Source organism: Coturnix japonica, chromosome 3, assembly GCF_054131305.1.
Source record: "Coturnix japonica strain WE chromosome 3, WE-NBRP24, whole genome shotgun sequence".
Classification (NCBI taxonomy): domain Eukaryota; kingdom Metazoa; phylum Chordata; class Aves; order Galliformes; family Phasianidae; genus Coturnix; species Coturnix japonica.
Genome location: NC_140665.1, coordinates 13,831,606 through 13,854,129, shown reverse-complemented (window position 1 = coordinate 13,854,129; position 22,524 = coordinate 13,831,606). Strand labels below are relative to the sequence as shown.

General features: G+C 36.8%; 1 protein-coding gene across 16 annotated transcripts in view; it reads right to left on the bottom strand.

The window, feature by feature from the left end:
* Positions 1 to 22,524, bottom strand: part of TASP1 (taspase 1) — a 66,210-nt gene that overhangs the window by 12,963 nt on the left and 30,723 nt on the right. For 15 of the 16 annotated variants that reach the window (XR_001553817.3, XR_014944491.1, XR_014944490.1 and 12 more), the window contains 2 exons: positions 8,148 to 8,258; positions 1,156 to 1,266 (listed from right to left, as the gene is read on the bottom strand). Coding sequence is in view for 13 of the 16 variants with exons in the window: in XM_085542786.1 (XP_085398912.1) it covers positions 1,156 to 1,266; positions 8,148 to 8,258 (222 nt within the window). In the remaining 3 variants the exon portion in view is untranslated. Of the gene's footprint in view, positions 1 to 1,155; positions 1,267 to 8,147; positions 8,259 to 20,568; positions 20,625 to 22,524 lie in introns of those variants that run through there. The other variant, XM_085542785.1, reaches the window with a different exon arrangement.

Here is a 22,524-nt window from a genome sequence, read left to right as displayed (position 1 = left end):
AAATGTACGTGGAACTCTTATGGAAGTCGCTTTTATTAAATGCATAAAGTGTGCATCAGTGTTGATCGCTGGATTGAGAATCATGAACACTACTTGTTGTACTGAGCAAGATTACATACTAGACTTGGATGTGGAGTTTTCAGTGGGATAACAGTAGTAGTGAATTAATACAGAGGTGTCTTTCTAAAGAGTAGCCTATTAATTAAAAAGAAATTACGTGATTCAAGAATTATCAGGTGAGATGCTAAGATAAGCTTTAATACACAAAATCAAATTATAAAATCAAATTTGCCCTATCAGATCCTAGAAGATACGACAGCTACCTCAAGGCTGTAATGCATCTGACAGCTATTCAGGAAGCACTTGAAGAAAAGAAGAGGATTAAACTAATGGAAAAACCTTTCATCCTGGTAGCATACATCATTAAATATGTATTACTGAGGCTCACATGACCCAATACATAAACACACATGGTACGGCTGGGCATATATGCCCACATCTGGGGAGCACCACAGGAAAGCATATGGTATGAGTGGCATGCCAAAATAATTCATGGACTTTACTGCTTCTGGGTTATATTTCCATCCACCTCTGCTAGTAGTCTAACAGAAGTCAGCTTCCTATCTATTTCTCTACTAAGAAAAACTACCTGACTGTGTCCTGTAGTCACCTGTTCCACTGTAAAGCAGTGAGATGGATACCTATCTTTTTTTTTCAGGGATATATAGGGCTGAAAGGCTCAGAGCTTTTTTTAACCAGTCAGCTGCTGATGGAGGCAAAGCAGTTTTCTGCTCATCACAATACAAAGTACTCTTGTCATATGTGTAGCCAAGCAGTAACTGCAGCTTATCTGAAAAGATTTACCTAGGCATAACAAAAAGAATTTCGAAGCATAAAATGATTTTCCTCCTGAACTTTAAATCTATTCTCATCATATTCATGTTCCATCCTGAAAAAAGGAATTGTTTGCAGTGCACATCCTGCCACCACAAGCAACCATTATTTCTATGCCATGGTCTTAGAGGGATTCAATAATATTAACAGGTCAGTCAGAGTGCTCTTTTCTACAATTTTTGAGAATAAACAAAAATGATCATAAAATGATCTTTGATTTAGCACCAAACCTCAAGTAACAATTAAGTTAAGAAATATTACCTAGTAAAGTTGGCTTCTCCTGTGATAATTCAGGTTCTGCTGAACACCTGCAAGACCGAAGAACTATCACACCTCCGAGTACACCATCTTCATTGGCAAGGAAAGGTGAACCTGGAGGAAATTGTTACCAATAATTATTTGCAGTACAATTAATTTCTCTAATTAATTATTTGTTTAACTAGTTTATTTAATCTTATCACTAACAGTTGAAAAGACCGTCAAGGCCAAATACTACTTTTACAAAAGCAATTTTCATTTTTCTTACGAGTAACTTTCTACAAAGGTGTAATGGTTCACAAAAACTTAGTCTTGCATTACATAAATAGCAAAGATCACAAGGGAAATTCCCATGGCACCCTTAAAATGAAAGTCTGAATATTCTTTATTTAACTCAAAACAGAATAGAAAACACCAGACTCATGCAGGAAAAATATCTGAAACTTAGTGATTAGCTTTGTTCACCACTTTCTGAGCACCTTTACACTCCCTTTTACCTGTAGACGCAAACAATGTAAAACTTAGAATTAGAGAAAAATTATATGCCATGATTTTTTTTGTGTTGCTGCTACATTATTCTGCAGGCAATGCAAATCTGAACATCCCAAATTTGAAATCTAGAATTCAGTCTGGATTCCAGAGTGAGTCACAAATTCTCAGCACATTAACATCAGATCAAATACCCCACACACAAGAGGAAAGTGCAAAAGATGGTCAAACTTGGCATCATTCCGGTCTCAAATTACAATACCTGAAAATAGATACTAACACTTAGGAATTCTGCTTTATAACGTTTTTTAAATAAAATATGAAAAAAAACACAGTTCTTCAAAGTAAATGACTCACGGTACAATGCATCTGTGATCCAAAAGGGAAAAGAAAAGCAACACTGAGTACATAAAAATTGGACATTGCATTTGAGTGCAGACCCATTTGTTCTTGGACCAAGGGAGTTATAATAACAAGAAATGGATTTTCAAGCAGAAAAAAAATCATGTCTCAAGTTTTGGTTCTTTTTGTACTATAATTAATATAAAGACGGCCACATGTGAAAAAAATCAAACAAATTTGGGTTACTTCTTTTATAATTTATTCATTTTTTCCCCAATTTAAAGCACTCTGTAGAGAGACATCATCAAACTGCTACAGATGATCTTTCTTACTGCTTTATAAATATTAGCAGAAAAGTCTACTTTTTCAAGTGGCTTTTCTGTTGTTAATTTAAGACATAAGATATTAAAATGTTCTATCAGAAGCTGGAAAAGTTTTAAAGTCAGCTGAATCAAGTCTAAGTAGTCTTTTTCTGGTTAGTAATATGAAATGAGATTCCTGTAGTTTTAAATAGGAAAACAATGGCAATGATTTATGCATGATTTAAAATGTCTTGAGCTGCAAAATTAACCAAGTACTTGCACTGCATCCTCCCAAATAGATCCTGGCCATATATTTGCGAAAAACAAGTTAGTATTATGCAAACAGAGCAAAGAATACAGGATGCATTATCTCTCATACAGGTGGAAACAAATTGCATGGCTGCTCCCTCACCCATTTCCAAGTGCTTTCACCAGCAGTTTGAGCTGGTTGAAACCATCAACAACAGCAGCAAGGAAGGTGCCTCCAGTTCCTGCACTAGCTAAGTTGTGGCCCATCAACCTCTAAATAGTGACAGTAAAAACCAGTTGCCTACAGTAATATCATTACAGCATTCTACACAATTCAGAGAGATTGTTTCTCCTCCCTTAAAAACAGATCTAAGCCAAACCAAATACATGCTGAGTAGTACGTCCTTAAAACAGAATGTATTTTATTTTCCAATTAAAGCAATTTTTTTAAAAAGAGGGATTTGAATATATTAATGAAAGACGCACATCCATTAGTAAGCTTCTTGAAAATAATGGCAGAAATATAGTATTATACTTCATTTCTAAATACAATTAATGCAGTGTACACAGGAAACAATTTGAGTATTCTCAAAACACTGTGAATTCAAACATTATGAACATATGTCATTAATTCAGTTCTAAAAATGATTTTAATATGGCCAAGCCTTCAAGAGAAAGAAAAAGTAGGGCAGACTTTGGTAAAATAATAATACTAACAACAACAATGTTGATAATGGCATTTTTCATGTATAAATATATATTTATATATAATCAGTTTTTAAATAGAGAAAAGCCGAAACTGAGAGTGTATTTATGTAAAAGCTGTTGTTGTTTCACATTAGAAGGGAAAAGTGATCTGACTTCCATGCTTCTACATCAGTTTTGCCCTCTCTGTACTATTAAGAATGACGGATCTTGCTAGACAATTAAAAAAAAAAAAAAATCAGTAAAAACAAAATATACCGGCTACTAAATAATATTTTTAATTGCATCATTTGATCTCATCGCTTGCTAATCACAAATCTACAAAAACATGGGCTGTATCAGTTTAAGTGTCCATGAAACTCACTATACCTTTTCATTTATACTGATGTAACACTGAAAAATTTGGCAAGAAAAATCCAAAGCAAAACTTGTAGGAGCGCATTAAGAAACAATGCTAGCCCTGGCTGGTCACACCTGTGAGAAGCGGCAGTAAAATCCAACCTAATAAAAAATACATTTTAAATCTCACCTCACCACAAAATTATGTTATACAGAACACATTTCTTTCTTTAGAGGCTCAAATATTCTGTGATTACTGACACATGGAAAGCATTACCAAGTTTTTAGTTATATATTTTGTACATTGTTGATCTGCACTAACAATCTCTGAAAAACAAGCAAACACCTTCAAGGCAGCTCCACATTCGCTGATCCCATCATGTTCTGGAAAAGCAACCATAGCTGAAGACCAAGACCCAGTTTCAGCCTCAGAACTGGGCTGAAGCAATGCAAAGAAATTTCAAATAAGCAGCTTCCATGCTGAAGAGCACTCAGTCCAAACCATTATTTTTTCTAAGATATGATCAATATGTGCTAATCATTTCATACCCTGTGCTACTTCCTGATTTGCACCTAGTAGACAGATGCACAGATCTGACATTTAACAGTAAAATAAGTGTTTTCTTTACAGTTATCCAGCTGAAGGACAAACCAGTTGTTCATCAGATGTCTGCTATTCATAGTCTACTACAGTAGAGAAACCATGACCAGCTTCCCTATTTACATTAGCTTTCAAAGTCCTCAGAACTTAGCTCTGAACATTGAACGTGGTGTGGTGGAACCAATTAAGTACTGTAGCATCCTCCAGCTAAACAGTTCTGCATCTTCTTATGCAGCTTTCACAACATGAGTGAAATTCAGATTTTCTTAGGTCCGTACTTCACCTACATCACTGCACCTTGTCAGCTTCTGTACAGAACATCTTTAAAATGAAGCTGTTCACCCCTGTGCTTCCGCTATGTATCATACTATGTATCAAGCTAGAAATTTAAATAAACATCAGAGGAATATATGAGCACTGAATGAAGCCAGCTTTTAAATTCACACAGCATCCTTTGTTAAACGTTCAAGCACAAGCTGTCTGAAACCAGAGATTTTATATTTTATTATAATAAGAGGTTAAAACAGGCAGTACCTAGACTAACCTGAGGATAACACCAACATGTCATGGTAGCTTTTTAGAGGGTTTTACTGCATGGATAATGCAGAGCTCTGCTCAGTGCTGTCTGCCACCACACACAAACTTGTGAAATCTTAACCTTGCAGTGGACAAAATATGTTACATGAAACTTCAGGATCATTTCATTCTTTTCTCAAATCTCTTTCTCTGTAGCACAGACAGAAGGCATATTAATGCTTCCATAGCATGCTTTCTCTGCTTTCAGGAGGATACTACAAGGCTTAGAGTGATGCAGCACCTCAGTAAAAAGAATAACAACACTGTAATGACAGTTGCTGGTGCACTGGCAACAGGTTAAACACAAGGATTTTTCAGCTTAACTCATAATAATTTTGTGTTGAAGGAAATGGTTTAGTGGGAGCTATTGGTAAGAGGTGCACTGTTGGACTGGATGATCTTTTAGGTCTTTTCCAACCTTGGTGATTCTATGATTCTATAATGGGGAAAGCAATGATTCCTAGCTGTCCAAGCTCCTTCTCCCAAGGGAGGCATTTGGCAAAAGACCTCTAAAAGGGAAAGTTTCAGTGTCATCATGGTGTTATAACCTTCTTGTAGACACTGTTCATCTGAGAACTGAAGTACTGCTTGTAAGTACCAGAATAGATGAACACTCTTCTGCTAAGGGAAGAACAAATATCAGGGTCCACCTATGTATATTAGCTCACTGCCTTCTAAGACTTTATAAGAAGCTTTAAAGCAGAATTCAAAATGCTGCCATTGCTAAAAGCCTAGATTTCCCGCCAGTGAGATGACACAAACATTTACTCTAAGTCTACATTCCACAAACTTGGCCTTATTTGAAAGGAATGATGAGTAACAAAATCCTCTGTTCTTCTGTACGGAAGATATTTCTGTTTACAGAGCGCCATTCTTCAACGGCTTTAGCATTCCTCTACAGAAGACATCAAACCCACTCAACTTAGAAGCAGTTGAAATTTAATTTCTCCCACCTCTGCTCTAATCATCAATTGCTCATCATTCACAGCAAGCTGGCTCTGAGAAAGCATGAGACAAGCACATCTGCCATTACTTTGTTCATCACCTGCTGTTTAAACAGCACTCACTGTTTAAGCCAGGCATTCCCTTGCTGGAAGGATTCCCGGGACTCTGTGGAGATTTGAAGAGTTCTGTAAACAGGAAGCACCAATCTGATGGCAACTGCCAAAATCAGCTGTTCCTCCCTCCAATACAAGTAACACACATTCTGACTTCTTACAAAACATTCCAGCTCTGCTTTGTTAGAGCTATTAATTTTTTTTTGGCCTTGGTCCATCATAATTCTGGACAAATCTAGACACTGCCACAAAACAGGGCTTTAGAAAAGACTATCAAGGAAAGAATCCATGCCAATAGCAAGCAGGCCAATATGTTGTTTCACCTAATTTTATGTTTATATGTTTAGGAATGGTAAGTAATTCCGAATCGTGCCATACATCTTGAGGTAAGAAATAATACATCAGCAGTCCATGAAAATTGGTAGGAAAAAACAAACCCTAAACTATTTACTACCTCATGTTTGATGTGGTATGCATTTGGCAGCTCTTGCACTATATTAGCACGATGTGACTCTGCATTACTTCTGCAAAATGGCGAAGTCCCTCAGAATTGCAGGATTTGCTACAAACGTGCATATAGACGTGTTACATATAAACAATGAACGTATCTGGATTTTGAAGTCTTCTCAATCAGTCTTTATTCACAGATCAGCTGATGGCAAACTAGATTTCTTTGCTTCTAATCAAAACACAGGACTCAGCATTTTACTTCAATGCTGCCCTGAAATGCCCCTGAGAAGATAATACATATCCCTACTAATGGATTAACAAAAACGCGCAGCGATAAGTTTTGAGAATAGAAATGAGACCCACAGCTAATTGACATAAGAAATTACAAAGAGAAACTATTAAACACTTCCCTTCCAGCTTGCCTACCACATAAAGCATGAATGTGATCCTGCCTCCCCACTTGTCACCTTCCCTTGTTTTGTTGTTTTAAGTGTGTTCTCCCAAGGCAATAAGATATCGCACTGTTAGCCCAGTGTCTCTGTCTGTTCAGCTCCTCTTTCTCTGCAATTGACCTTTTCAGGTACAACAAAAAGCTAAGCAATATTCAATATGTTCTTAAGCCCAATATAAATATTTTCAAAGAAAATAATTCATATGTCACATAATTGCCAGTTCACATTTAAAATAAAAACATGTGCTGAAATATATTCAAAGTTGGGGGGGGAGAAAAAAAGAAAAGATGAGCAAAATTTGGTTGATCACATTAAAGATATTTTTATCAGGAGAAACAGTAAGGAACAGCACTTTTGCTAATGGTTTGTACAAAGAATAACTGGAACAACAGAAAAGAAAAACTGAAAACCTCAAAGAATAAAGAACCTCAACTAAACAGTTCCTGAACTTCTTTATCTTTTATCAGACAGTTTCTACAGAGTGCTATTAAGAAGTATTTTATTAATAGCTGCTGATAGTGCCCACATGTCTGTGTTTGTTAAAATGAAAGGAAATTGGGATATTCTAAATGTACGTTTCCTTTTGGTTTGCTACAACTAACAGCACAGCAAGTTTTGAGCGCATGGAGACCAAAAACTTGGTTTTCCTGAAGGCAGGTCACACATGGAAATACAGTACCTGCAGAGTCCTGTCACTAACTGGTGACACTATTAGGTCTCATTTCTGAAGATGTCTTAGTCATAAATTCCTGGTTTTCTGTGCTGATACATTCCTAACTTCCTGCACTGAAATAAGTCAAATTAAAAAGTTAGATTTGTACTACTTCAATCACATTATATTTGGGAAAAACACCAGGACTCTTCATTTACACAGCACCTAAAACTGACTGCAGTACAGCAGCAGACTATTAAGAGCAGCCTTCTCATGTGAAGATAGCTCTTTCTCTAACAGTCAAACGTAACGCTGTCAGAATGGAATTTATTATGTCAATTTCATAATGTTAATCACAAACCAGAATCTGAGTCTATTCAATTAGAACGTGCAGGGGTTTTGAGGTCTGCTATACTTATAAGGGGTTAATGTGAAGAACAATTGTTATTAATGCTAAATGGTTAAACCACCTCTGAAGCATGCAATTGCACACCACAGCCAATGATTCAGACAGGAAATTCTTCTTTCAAACCTCTCCGGGTATTCTCTGACTCACATATCAATTGAAAAGTTTCCAAGGGCTTTCCTTTAGGTTTCCTAAAATATTCCTTTGTAGTTTGATTAACATTGTTTAGTTGTAGCACAGCACTAAATCTGAAACCAACCAAATAAAGTTTCAAGAGAAATCACAAAAATAAGCTTCTTACCTTTATTTAATAGAGTTAATTGCATTTTAAACAATGTTGTGAAATGCTCAGGCAATTAGTACCAGATACTTACCAATAAACTTGTTTTGCATAGTCTCTAGGAGAGCTTGGTGGGCATCTTCTGTTTGCAAAGCACATGAACATTCTCTGGCCAGTATGGTTCGGACAAGGTGCTCTCCACAACCTAGGAAATACAAAGTTGAGGAATAGTCAAAATATAGGTTGCATTATGAAAATACTCTATGGTTAGTATACAACATATACTACCTATACTGCATAAAGTCACAAACCAAAAACAGGTTAAATTCAGAGAGAAGAAACAGCAAAACTGCCTCTGACTTGTCATCTTTATCCAGATCCTGCAGTTCTCCCTCAACCCACTTAATTGTCATTCTCACAGGAATGATCCTTGGGTGCAGTTTATTGTAAACAGTAAACATTTTTAAAGGATTAATCTTATAAAAATAATATCTTTTAATCGAGATCATCTTTAGTGAAGGCCACAATAACTCCTTTGCATGATCCAGTCCATCTGATTCAGCCTTCTGTCAGCAAAGGAATAAGTGAACTTATCTACAGCTGTGTTACTTTGTCAGTGTGTCTCCTAATTTGACAATTGATAAAAATTCATATCATTTTCAAAGGCTTATCTTAAAGGAACTGAAAAATGAAATTTGCCTATGAGGAAAACTAATTAACCATCAGTGCTAATATGTAGGAGCACTTTCACATCTGCTGTTTTTCTGCCATGCTATTTTCCATTCCAGCAACATTCTCTGGGACAGAGAGCTGAAGCCAATGCTCAATTGGTACAGTGAATGTTTACTGAATAAAAGACTTCCCAGACATGAAAACATATTGGTGATACCTTCAAGATGCATACAGAAATCATTCTACTGCTGTGCTTCCTGCTCACCTTTCCTCAGTGACGAGAAAGTAGATGAAGCAGCTAGAAGAGGTCTTACCAAGTGCCAGTTAAAATCAAACATGCAATCCAGTGAGGAAAAAAACCTAACTGCTATGATGTGGCAATTATTTTAATCAGCTCTAATGAGGTGACTGCAGTTTGATCAGATGTGCGACATCAAAGTGTATTAGTACCAAAGGCCAGTTAGGTAGCTGAACATGAGAAGCTGAATGTGTAGAAGTCAAATACAGTCGGTTCTCAATTATTCCTATATGTTTCTGGCCAATTTCTCGGTAACATGGATGCAAGCACAGTGCTGTCTCCACTAAAAAAAAAAATCTGCTCTAATCCAGTTGGTCTTATTAACTCAGGTTTAGAGCTACACAAATGCACCTACACAGTTTCCAGGGACAAACTATGGCTGGAAGTCACCTTACTTCGTTCACAAGTCAGAGCTGGTGAGGCATCAGACCTAGGCTGGCTTCAGACAAAAGCAGCTCAGTCTCCACGGGTAACTTTCACTTTACTGGAAGCATGAACAAGCCCTAAACAGAGGAAACTGAGCCAGTCTGGACGAAGCCAGCCTATATTTGGCACAAAGAAAGAACAAATAAATCCAATCCAAGCTGCCTATTCTGCAGCCAGCTGCCTACCTCATCTCTGTGCTACCCAATGTTCTGAGTGCGGAGCACTGATGGCTTTGGACACACCACTGCACAAACACTTATAGGCAGGTCTAGCACTGCCTATTAGAGCTCCCACTGACTTCTTGTTCATGCCATTGCTTCTACGGCCCAGTTAACACAGCAACCAAGATAGAAAATAAAAATAATAAAGAAACAAAAGTCATTCTGGAGCATTATGAACACATTATAAGTCGGTGAACAAGCACAGAGATCAGACTGCAGAAAAACTCTGGCTATGCGTCCCAAAATCTTGCATCTTCCACCATCAAATTCCCACCTTAAACTTCAATTACACACTCCTTCAAATGGGTAGTCTTTTGGTCAACAGAATTAAATTACCCTGAATTGTTTGAAGTGGGGTACTCTGGCACTGAATCTACATAAAATTGGCACTAGAGAAAGACCAAAAATTCTTTGTATAGCAAACAGATTAAGTACAAGGCAGTTATAAATTTAGAGGAAAATGAAAGAGCTAAAATACTACAGCAATTACATAGCAAAGGAAGACAGTTCTTTAGAGCACAAGAGGAAACAAAGAGACTGTCTAGTATAACTCTCTAGTTATGGAGAAAAGAGCCCTGGTTAGGATACTCAAGAGGATCATACAATACAGAGTCTTCAACACCACTTACAGGATGGTCTGTCAGTTCATTGCCCCTTTTGTTCATAATACAGTTGAGAGTTATCTTATATTTATTCAAGGTGAGTTATTGCATCAAGAACATGCAAAAGCTGTTCAATTCATTTCACCCATAGATCACAACACAGCTATTAAAAAATAAATAGGAGATATCATTATGAAGCTTAGCTGTGAAGAATGCAGCTAAATAAGGATATATTCCAGTAAAAAGCTAGCAAGCTGACTTTTTCTTGAGCAACACTGTTAACACCTTCACAGATAAGATTTATACCCAATGTAAGATAAGCATGGGGCCTGGAATTGAACAAACCAAATGAGAAACAATAAGAGCGAGCTTATGCATCTCTAAGTAGTAATAAAAACAGATGTTACTACTTCAGAATTTAAGTAATTTTTAAATTGGCATCAAAAAGACAATGGGCAGTTTTGAGCTTGATGTATTATCTTATTTTGCCCCAAGAGAATAAGTTTATTGAAGAGTTCCCAAAACATCGAGTCTGCTACAAAAATAATTGAAGAGATGGAAAACTTAATATGGGCTAAGAACAGCTGCAGCCCACTGATGTGATCCAGGATGAACCACAAGGAAAGCAGCCTTGCAATTCTACTAACACATCACACATCTCTACATCCCCACAGACAAAGTGATTTCTTTTTGTTGTATTTATGTCAACCTACAAGGCAGTAAACATACGGACTGCTGCTGGCAGGGCAAGTAAAAATCTTTCAGCACATCACATGCCAGCAATCTGCAGGGACAGATAACTAATGAAAACAATATCCCCACCCCCAATTTTTGAAAGGAAAAATTTCTTCCTTCAGTTTTTAAAGTAGGAACATCTATTTTTGAACAAGAGAAGTAAATAAGTAGCGTCTCACATACGTAGAACAGATGAAGGTTGGAAAAGATAATTATCATTATATAATTGCACTTCCTCTTATCTCAAGTTGGAACCAAATACTACAGTGTGAACTGTCTACAAGTTCAGCAGACCAAGACGTCTCTGTTGTCTTAAACTGGGAAAATATTGCAGATTACACAAGGGCTAAACACAAAATGAATGCATAAGGAATTACAGCAGTCTAAACCTGATTTATAACATACAATATAAATTGTGGGTTCACATTTATAACTTCATTCACTTGTAACCTAACCAGCACCAGTATGAGCCAACTTGAGAAAGGCTTATATTAACTTGAACCAAGACAGCAACTTCAATGCATTCCCAAATCATGCACACATGCTAGTGGAAATGCAGGTCTGCTTCATTTGCTTAACTATCTCACATTATGCGACCTTTAATTATGCGTCTTACTACACTCCAGAGTTTTTAACAAAATTACACTGAAATCAAACCAACAGGGGTTCTCCAAGAACTTTCAATTCTGCATTAAAGTTCAACCGTGCTTGTTTTAGTATCTTTCCTGTAAACAGAGCCTAAATCATTTTATTATTCCTTCCCAGTCAGGATGATGACTTCTTTGGTAACCTAAAGCTCATTATATCTTAGAGGCAAACAACTTGTAATGACAGACTAAAGTTTCTGTAAGACTTTACACAGGAGTGAGTCAAATGGAGATGACTATCCGGAAAACTGTACGGAGTTACCCAAGTGCTTCTCAAAGAAAATCTGTTTCATATAGTAATCAGAGTATTTTCCTAACATGGTAACATTGCACAAATGCCACGTCGCCTTCTGTTGTCCATGTTCGTAGGTGCAAGTTGTTATTCTTTAGGATTACTCTAGGCAAAGTGAGCAAAATTCTGTTTGGATAAGTGAATAAACAAATCAAAAGACAGATAAAGAGTAACATTTTGATGCAACATTCCAGCTTCTAGGATTAAGAGGGAATGAATTTTAGAAACAGATTCCTAAAGGCTCCCAAGTCATGTCAGGAACAGTCTACTATGATATAGGAAGCAAAGAGGGATAGTGCACAACAGGTGTAACACTTAATTCACACTTAAACCAAAAGATCTGAAAACTCAAAGAAACAAACAAAGCACATCCAACCCTACTTCATTAAGTTACACCTCACACTTAGAAGTCTCTAACCCTGTCTGAAAACTACTTTAGCCCTGGACATGATACAAAAAGCAACAGAACTGACTTTCAGAGACAGACCATCTTGGATCACGTCGTTAGAACAGCTTCTGATGTAGTGTTTCTCTCAAAGTAAAGCTGACCAGCCATGAAATATTACTTCCCTCCTCTGTGAGTATTTAAATGTGTCATCTCTGAGAACACCACTTTTCCTACTCAGGCAGTACTCACTGATTCATACAAGGTCCCCACAAGAACAACTGGAGAATCTACAGTCTCCTTTATTTCCCCCACCTTCTCTCTTTCATCTGTTATCTTATTATAACTTAGCATTTGTGTATGTATCAGTAGTTCTCTCAAGTTACTGTCTCAGCCAAAAATAGCACAGAAAAACACAAAGCTCCCAACATGCCGAGAGCACAGCAAAATGGTCCTTCCTGCACTCCATGCCCCACAAAGCACATGTTGTTAATTAGTGAATCACAGATCAAGCAAACCAGAAGTACCTGTTATGTTGTACAGTGCTGTGCAACAAGTGAGATACATGTCGTTTTACAGAAAACTAAAAGATGGGAACCAATCATGGAAGCCTGTTACTACATTGACAAATGATATCGTTTTTTCCACAGTCATTCATAATTCCAATAGCAGGCAATTCTCTGTACAGCATGTTTTTGGTAAAACATATAAAATATATAAAATATAAAATATTTCAGGGTAACATACTTCAGCAGGTATTAATGAGAATTATTAACCCATTTAAAGATCTGCCCTTTTTCAGTATACTTTATGAAGTTACATAAAAGTATGTATTTTGATTCACATTTTTGGTGCTTCACCAGTGATACGTCAGATCATATTAGCAATGAACAAAGCTTACTGAAGTCAAGTTTTCTAAGCGTATGAATTACGTGGTAGAACCAAGCTAAGCTTTTTTGCACTTCAAGTGCTATTTGAAGCACTTCCTTTAAGCCTCTTTGAAAGTTTCATTCTATTTAGCCTGCCAGTAAACTAAACCAATGCATTCTAAACCAATGCATTTCAATAGCATACCGCTGGATAGGTACATAATGCAGGACAGTAGCTGTGGAACTAATCCAGATGTTTGTGAAAGCATCAGTCACTGAACTGAGAAAACAGAAAGAAGTCAGAAATACAAAAGGTAATGCTTAAAAGTTTGTACTTTTCCTTCCTCATTGATATTCAGTATTTAGCTGCTGCATTCTGTAGTAATTCACTGGTTAGCCTACACAACTTCCACAGTCAAATTACTGATTTTCAAGGTTATCATTGATTCTCAGCTGTTAATTAGATATTATTTTATACCAGATAATACCCTGCAGAAACAATTAGAAATCTGAGCTACAATATTCAAATTAGCACAGCCAACCTTCAGTACCAAACAGTAACACTCTACCTAACCCGAAGGTTTTAACAATGTTAACTTGCTGTAGAATTTAGTTCTTAATTTCAGCGTCGTGTAAGAAATGATGGATTAAATTACTGCTTTTCCCTCAACATAGTGACTTCTCAAGTGGATTTCTAATGCTTAAAATAACCACAACAAGAGGGGAAAGAACCCAGCACAATATAAGCCGAACATCCCATACAATGTGTGCTCTGCATCTTATAATGTCCTACCAATGGAACCAAGATGGCAAACGAAAGGAAGGCCTTCTGCGAAGCAAGGGCCTCCAAGCAGCGTGTCAGAAAGAAATTGTTTTTCTGCTTCTTTTGATGGGAGATGCTTTCAAGTCAGGAAATTAGAAACAGGTGTGCCAGAGGGCACACACACATCCATGCACCACACTGAAAAACACGCGTTTTCAATTTTCAGACATGAAAGAGACTCCTGTTGAATGGAAGGAGAAATGAAAATCTAGCTTTCTTTCTGCAAGCCATAAGCAGAGAGCTTATGGAGCTTTGACAAGCTGCCTGAGCCCGTCTAGCTATTGAAATGTACAGTACCTCAACACAAAGTGCTGGAGCTTGTTTTAAAAAAGTACAGAATGGAAACTTGCGTTACTCAGATTCAAGAATGGAAAAATTAATCTAGTATACTCCGCTGCCAAAATATGACTCTTCTCTTTTCAGAAGCTAAAGACAGAAATTACAGGTTATTTGTGTTTCAGTATTTCACACAGCAGAGTCCGAACCTGGCCCTTTCAAGTTGTTTCAGTTCTTATGTTATTATTTCGAGTAGTGCCTAGAAAACAAATATCAGCTTACAAGTTACCAATTACTGTTTCTGCTTTATTTCCTGATGTAGATTCTTGTACCTAATAATGAAACCTGTATTACGGTAAGCTCCTGCTGCTAGCACTGGGATCCCAAGGAAGACATGACTAAACTCCTACAAGACAATGGTGTTAAAACCTAAAATACAGTAAAATATTTCACTTGGAAGATACCGATAACAATGAATTACCTATTAAAATAGAAATGTAACAACGTTTCAGATTCTGAAATCTAATTCTGAAAAGACAGAGAATGCTACGTTCTAGCATCATGCACCGCAGTACTAAATTAAAACAGCATAATTGTTAGCTTGCTGTACTCCTGTCAGCTGCATTATCTTGCCTTCATACCAGTGGGGGAAAATTTTTACTTACTGACTTGCTGCCAGAAAGAACACCTGCATGCAAAGTTCTGTACAGTGCCAAATGCATCGATCCCAGAGGGATCAATGGATCACATTCTTGTTGTAGCCAAAACATTCTTGGATGATTTTACTTCCAAACTAACAAGTAGCTACCAAGAACACGCAAACTGAAATGTTCAAAAAGGCTGCAACTTCTCTAAAATTGGGTAGGTTTCAAAGACAACAAAACACAAATCTAGCATCAGGAAAAACTCTGTCTGAAGTATCTTCTTGAAGGAGTTCTGTCCTTTATAAGGAGCTCTATTCTTTCTACACCATTAACTCTTTCCCATGAGCAAAAAACCTAAAATCATTCTGTTATTCTACCTTATTCTACAATTTTACAGTCAGTTTCAAAAATAACTAAATAAATGAATGCCAATTTATGAATCCGTCACTTTCAAAAACTAGAAAACATCAACTATGGAAAACCTGCTTGTGTCAACTGAAGAAGCATTTCAGATGATGCATCTCTAAGAGAAAACAGAATGAAGAACAACTGTAGCTCCTTCCAAAAGAAGGTATATTTTACATTTTTGTCTTTAATATGTTTTGAAAGATTAATTTTAGTTAAACTGAAAGTCACAAATGATCTCTTTGAATTTGCCCTCATCAGAAGCTTTGCTGCTCTTGATCTCTTTGCAAAAAATAGCACATTGTTCCAAACAACAAATGGTCATTGCACTGAATTTTCAGGAAAGGAAATAAGACAGCTTATGTATTAGCTAACTGTGCAATTGCTTCCTCCCACTGACAGAATAATGTTTAAGTCAGAGACAGAGTGCTTATCTGACTGCTCCTTAACACTACCACTTCCACAAATCACCCTCTGCCTTTCTCTTCCTCTCTCTTCACACAGCCTTGTGGTCAGAGCAGGTTAGTTCAGAGCTCCACATGCTACAGAACTAACACCTCCAAAAGGCATCTGGACATAAAGCCTGAACTCTTGACAGAAGTATTCAATTCAGAGGTAAATACTGATCTGTCTGGAGATAGATATTTCTTCCTTTACTCTCTGCTTCACTGCCACATCACTGACGTAATTCTCTTCCATATGCAGCTACTTCATCTGTGATGGATTACATTACCCATTACTCTCCAAACCTTACAAGATTGGACTGATTTTGAGAGACAATACATACTTTTCATAATGTAGCTTAAACAATCCATGCAGGATACAAGATTTGCTTGTGAAATTACTCTAGACCTGTGGGCTCAGAAGGGCCCAGATCAAACTGACAAACTGAACCACAGCAGCCACCGCTGCCGTCAGTGCATAGCCCTACATCTTGTGCCAATCTATTTAGATTAAAGCTTCCTTAAGAAACATTTTCTCTTCACATTAGCAGATAACTGGTTCCTGCTGAAATGAGCTTTCAAGTAGTCTGAAGTCAATGGTTTGGTGCCTTCCAAAAGAAGAGAGGGAAACATTGGCTGTGGTACGAGCACCAGTTTAACAAACACAATGCATCTCTTTACAAGTGGCATTTCATATTCCACAGTACCTGCTCTGCTTTGTTGACAATATCATCCACAAAGTACACCACGGACTGGAAAGGAAAACAGAACTGAACAGTAGTAAAAGTTTGAGCAGGAATATGCAGGAAGAGTAAATATGTTTGTTTCCATACTGATGGTAATTTTAGAAAGGAGAGAAAGTGGGCAGCACTAACTTGTATCATGAAGTTTGGAAAGCCACAATTGATGAACTTTTATGTCAAATAAATTCAAATTATCTAAGAGTAATTTTACAGTCTGATAGAAAACAAAGCCATACCTAAAGCTTTAAGAAAGAGGATTAGTTTGTGAATTCATTACATAGCCACATAGTTGTTAGTGCTGGCAAAGCAACACACCCACTGTGTGTAACTCAGCTCACTGTGAAACAACTCTCCTTGATTCTCCTTGTATCAGTGTGTTCAAATATCTGATGGGAGCAAATGAATATTAGTGAGTCAGACTCTTCTCAAGGGAACCCACTGGCAGAACAAGAGGCAATGGGCACAAATTAAGAGACAAAAAATTCAACCTAAACACAAGAGCATCCTTCTCTATAATAGAGTGGTCAAACACTAGAGAGAAGTTGTGCAATCTCCATTTGTGGAGATAATTTCAAGTGGTTCCTTCCAACATAAGCAATTCTGTGATTCCTTACAAGATAAAACGTGCTGTTTTTCACTTCACTGAATGATGCATCAAAAGAAAAGCACATCCAAAACATCTCTGGAAGTATTCTAATGTATTTAGGAGAAAAGAAGATTTTGACTTTACAGCTTAACAATCCATTCTTTAGGATGTTCATGAATTCACCAGCACAAACTAATTGTTCAGTTTGTTTATTTACACAAAACACATACAGTAAATAAGTACTCCTAAAACATTGCCATCATCTGAATTCTACTGAAAGTCAGAAACTTCTAATCGTTCTGCCACAGAATTTTTGAATTTCCTGAATGATGTGAAACCTCCTGCCTGTCTTCAGGAATGCACTATTAAAAGGCTTGATGGCTTCAGACTGCTACATACACGTGTACACAAAGCACAGAAGTTATGCACAAAGAAAGGGTACTGCTACCAGTAAGAAGTTAAAAAGCAACGCAACACATAATCCTCAGTCTGTTCATTTCCACACACGAATTCCACTTACAGTTTTGTTTCCAAAGCCTCCCCCATTAGCTGTTACTGTAGATTTTACATCTGAGGTTCTGCACATCCAAAAGAATTATTACTTTTCAACTTATCTCCCAGGAAAAACATAACCTGCCTCTTTTTGGCACACTTAGTAGAGCAATATTCACAATCACCACGGATGTCCCAGCTGGGGAGGAGATTCAATGTCACACTTGATATTATTTTGAATGCAAAAATATACACAATTTTTTCATGAACATAATACAAATCAAAGACATAGGAAATGCTTTCTTAAAGTACAGCCAAAAGACAGACTATTGTTCCTCCTGTGGTTGGGTTCTGTTCACAAATATTTTCCTGCCAAATAATACCCATCTTCCTGTGTTTACATACATATACCAACAAAAGACATTTACTAAAGAGATCCAAGTGGCCCTCAGAGCATGCTTTTGTTGGGTTGTTTTAGTTGTTGTTTCTTTTTAGTTTGCATATGTGCATGAAAGGGAAGGCTGTATTGCATATATGAATGAACATATGAACATGAGCATGTATGTGCATGCATACAAGCAAGTATGAACTTTTAAATCAAAATATTTGTTTTCTAGTTTGTTAATCCATTAACCAGTTTTCCTCTTTCTTACATTTATGCTAAACAAAAGCCAGTGGTAATGTCTTTCTCATTTAACAAGCCTTTTCTCAATCTCTACCATCACTCTTGCATTAATTACATTGTTGGTTAAGGATGCACAGGATTCTTAGCTATGTCTGTAACAACATTCTCTGCATTTCTTGATTTTTAATACTAGCTTTGATATACATACAGCATTCCTGTAGTGTTTAGCCTTAAGTTGCCAGAAGTCTCTCAACCACATTTCTTACAGGAAAAAATATATATATTTAATTCAAAGTTTGTGTTTTAAAATGTCTACCAAGAACTACACAAAATCTGAAAGATTTTTACTTGCTTACACAGGAACTGACTTTCAGACTAACAGTTACAAAACAGACCTTGAATTCAGCACCCTTTACACTCAAAAATCACTCCTAAATCCCAATGTCTCTCCATTCCTGTCTTCATCTTTTGATTTCAGTTGTTTTACCCCCTGTTAAACTATATCCATAAAATATGAGTTTTACAATATCCTGCACATTATGAACCACGAAGTATCTTTTGAAAAGCCAAAAAAAATACAGTCAAAAGACAGTGCGGCTAAACAAGGCCAAGAGACTGTTAGAGGTAAGAAAATACTGTTCAAAAAGTTGAAGTCATGCCCAGACAAGTTCAGAACCACCAACTTTGGCATATTCAATAAAAAAATCATGAGAAAAATGGCCAAAAAAAAAAACTTGCTAAAGGCGTAACAACTAACGCTAAATCCTTTCTGAACATGTAAAAAGGAGGAAGCCTGCCAGAATCCAGAGGGCCAACAGACGATTAAGATGTAAAAGAGTATCTTCAAATAAGGCATGACCATTAAAAAAAGGTACATGAATTCAGAGGTACTTTTAGTGAAGTATGTTTATGGCAACCCTTTTTTCCCTTTTATGAGGAAGGCAGTGAAAGATATGCCTCAAACTGAAGCTTCAAGAGGAGGATTTTACAACAAAATTAATAAAACTTCAAGTAGAAAAACAACTGAATTATGAACTGTGGCATTCGTACTAACACTTCTTCCAAGAAAGCTTCTACAGAGGTCAGTCATCACAGTAAAAAAAAAAAAACAAACAAGAAAAGCAACCCCGCATTCCCATCAAGGATTAAATAACTGAGCTTCTAAATAGAAATGGAAATAAGACATCTTTAGAAAGTCGTCTTGACCTATCAAAATGAAGGACATCTCCAGCTCATAAAGTCCCAGTGTCACAAATCACTAGAAGGTTGGATAACACTGTGGAGGTGCCAGCTCCATTCCAGTACTTTTCCCAGCTGACCTGCCACCATCCTCTACTTGAAACAAGCACAGCAAACCATCTGGAGCTCCACTTACGCTTAGTGTGTCTATTCCTGTATTTCTGCCAATTCTGAGTGGATTTCAACTTCCAAGACTTTGTATTCTGTACATTTTGAATTACTACCCCAGATTCTTTTTCCCTACAACCAGAGGCTTCCCCCAGCCTGTTCAATCTTTTTCTTATTGCAGCTTCGAAAACCCAGACATGAGCAGTTTCATAAGCATGAGCCCAAAATAGTTAGGCTTAAAATAAATGCTGGCCATTAAAAATTCCTTGCAGAGAACTAAAGCCAAAAAACACCCTTTTTCTGTATATACACACTGATTCAACAAACTCTCTTTAATTTTTCTCTGTAGCTTGTTAAAATGCCTAAAACACCACAGATGTGCATTGTGCTGTTTCACAAAGAATCTTTACGGAAGGTTTGAAACATTGGGCTTAGAATATATTAGCACTTGATAATTTAGAGTACCCAACTGACAAAACTTCCAAACAAGTCAGAATTGAAATCTTCATTTTCATTTCATTTAAGACTTCTTTTAAATGTTATTTGATGAATTTTGCTAAGCATATAACAGGGAATAGTAATACCTGCACTACTCAATATATCAAATACAATGACAAAAATCTAATTTATTTCTCATGCAGAAGAAAACAGTCCCTGTACAAAATATCAGCAGAAACTTCTGCCAATCTATAAGTTACAAACAAATTAAAAGATGTACAAAGTTACGACATATTGTAAATTTAGAATTAATATCTATAGATGGAAGAGACAGATGTGTAGGTGCGTAGGGCTGAAATAAAATATTCCCTGTAATCTGTGCATAGGATAACAATAAAATCAGCCCAAGAGGAGACGTGGAGCAGATAAATGAGGAAGCAGATTTATGTAAGCAGTGGCAAGGGCATGGTTTCATGTGGCAGCAGACTTCTGGCAGGAACATCATTTATTAAAAAGCTCAGAGCCTTGAAACATTTCTTCTCTCACCAGTTTAGATGCACCGCTGACCCAGCCGGTGACTCAACAGCCATTCTTAGCATTCTCTTGAAAAAAAAGAATGACGTTCCAAACATTAGCCTGCTACTCAACCCACTCACCACCTTGAGAAAACTACAGTAGGTGCACTACATCAGAACTAGTGCTGACATACAGTTAAAAAGAAAAAAAAGCTAGTCTATAGATTTATTCATTCAAGATCACAGCACTCAGAATCCAATATGAACCTGCCTTCCCCAAATCAGGCATTTGATTCCAGTCTAATAACAAGTAAAAATAAGTCAACATTCTGAATCCTGACAGTGACTGAAACCAGTCTCAAAGCAAAACATCATTTTCTCCATAACTATGTATTAACCTAACCAGAACTTCAAAAAGTCTATGATTTCACTCACGCAATGGGAAAACAGATAAAACTGCCTACCTCTGAACTGCTTTAAAGAAGTACACGGTACATGGCAGAACACACTCTACACTAATTCCATTTTTAGCTTCCAGTAATGACTTGCACTTACCAAAATTCTTGCTCATATTTGAGATTCTGGGAAATAATGCCAGTTCTAAGTGAATCATCTCCTTCCACATTTGATATAAACATACACTGTAAAGCTTTGGAAGGGAAAATGATTTGCAAATATGGTTTTGTTTGTTTATTATTTAACAATGTTATGACCTGAATGATGAGGAGATGCATATCTGTATGTGACAAGGTACACCAGGCCTGGCGTACCTTGTCACATAAATAATGTGATTTATGTGTCACATAAATAAACTCCATGCAATTAAGTATGTGCAGTCCCATGCGTGATGCCACTGCATTTCCAAATAAAGCACCATCATGAGATAAAACCAGTTGTCTTGGCTCATGTTGTCTTAAAATTTCTCTTCTAATAATGTCCTTTACAATGTTCAAAAGGAAATCTCAAGATCTGCAGTGAACAAAACATACTGCTGAAGCAGAGGTAGATAATGGACAGAGTGATCACTATGACCAACGCAATCTAGTCTGATTTTAGGTGAACCAAGTGACAACATTTATCCTCTCTCAGGAAGCACTGGCAATTTAGAGCTTTCAAAATCTTCCTGGGTTTAGGCAGCACCTTTTCTAAATCTTTCATGCAAAAGTGAAGTATATTAACACTGTATTTTCTTACTTAGCCTTGGCAATTTCATCTTTTGAATATTTGCAGACGTTTATGCCCCCATTCCCACTTCCTGTTGTGATCCAGCCAAGCCGTACATTTCACTCTTTCAGTCTTTCCTATAGTTTAATTTTTCTATTTCTCCACCCCTTAATTAGTTTCATGGTTCACACTGTCAGATGCTCAGGCATCAATATATTTTATAACAGCAGTAACATAAACTACAAAATAAAACATTATGAGCTTCTGAAAATGGAAAAAAGAATGGTATTGATTACAGAAGAGTTCTCACTTCCTGTAAACATTTCTATATCCCACTCTTTCTCTTGCTGTCTCTCACACACACAAACTTTAAAGGAAAGCCAGAAACCCAGAAACAAGAGTTTAATTAAACACCGCTAGTCTGAATTTCACATCACTGAGTAAACAGATGGCCACACTTCATGGACTGCCAGCAGTCTAGCTCAATTAACTGGGATTCGTATTAATGTGATGTCCCAGAAGCTGGAAGATCTGAAATATATTTATATATTTATGTGTGTGTATGTGATAATTATAAATACTGCAACGTCATTTACCACCATACAAAATCAGTACCAGCAACAAAGGAGATTTCTATTTAAGGCTATCATTGACCCCATCTATCTCCTTTAAATACACTGAGGTTTATGTACTTGCATAGAATTAGAATCAAGTAGACATGTAAAAGTTTAAAAAAAATTAAAAGTGTGCTTCTCAGCTTTTCCACATTCTCCAATATTCAGCAGATGCTTTTCACTTATTCTGGTTCCTGACTCTGCAGTGT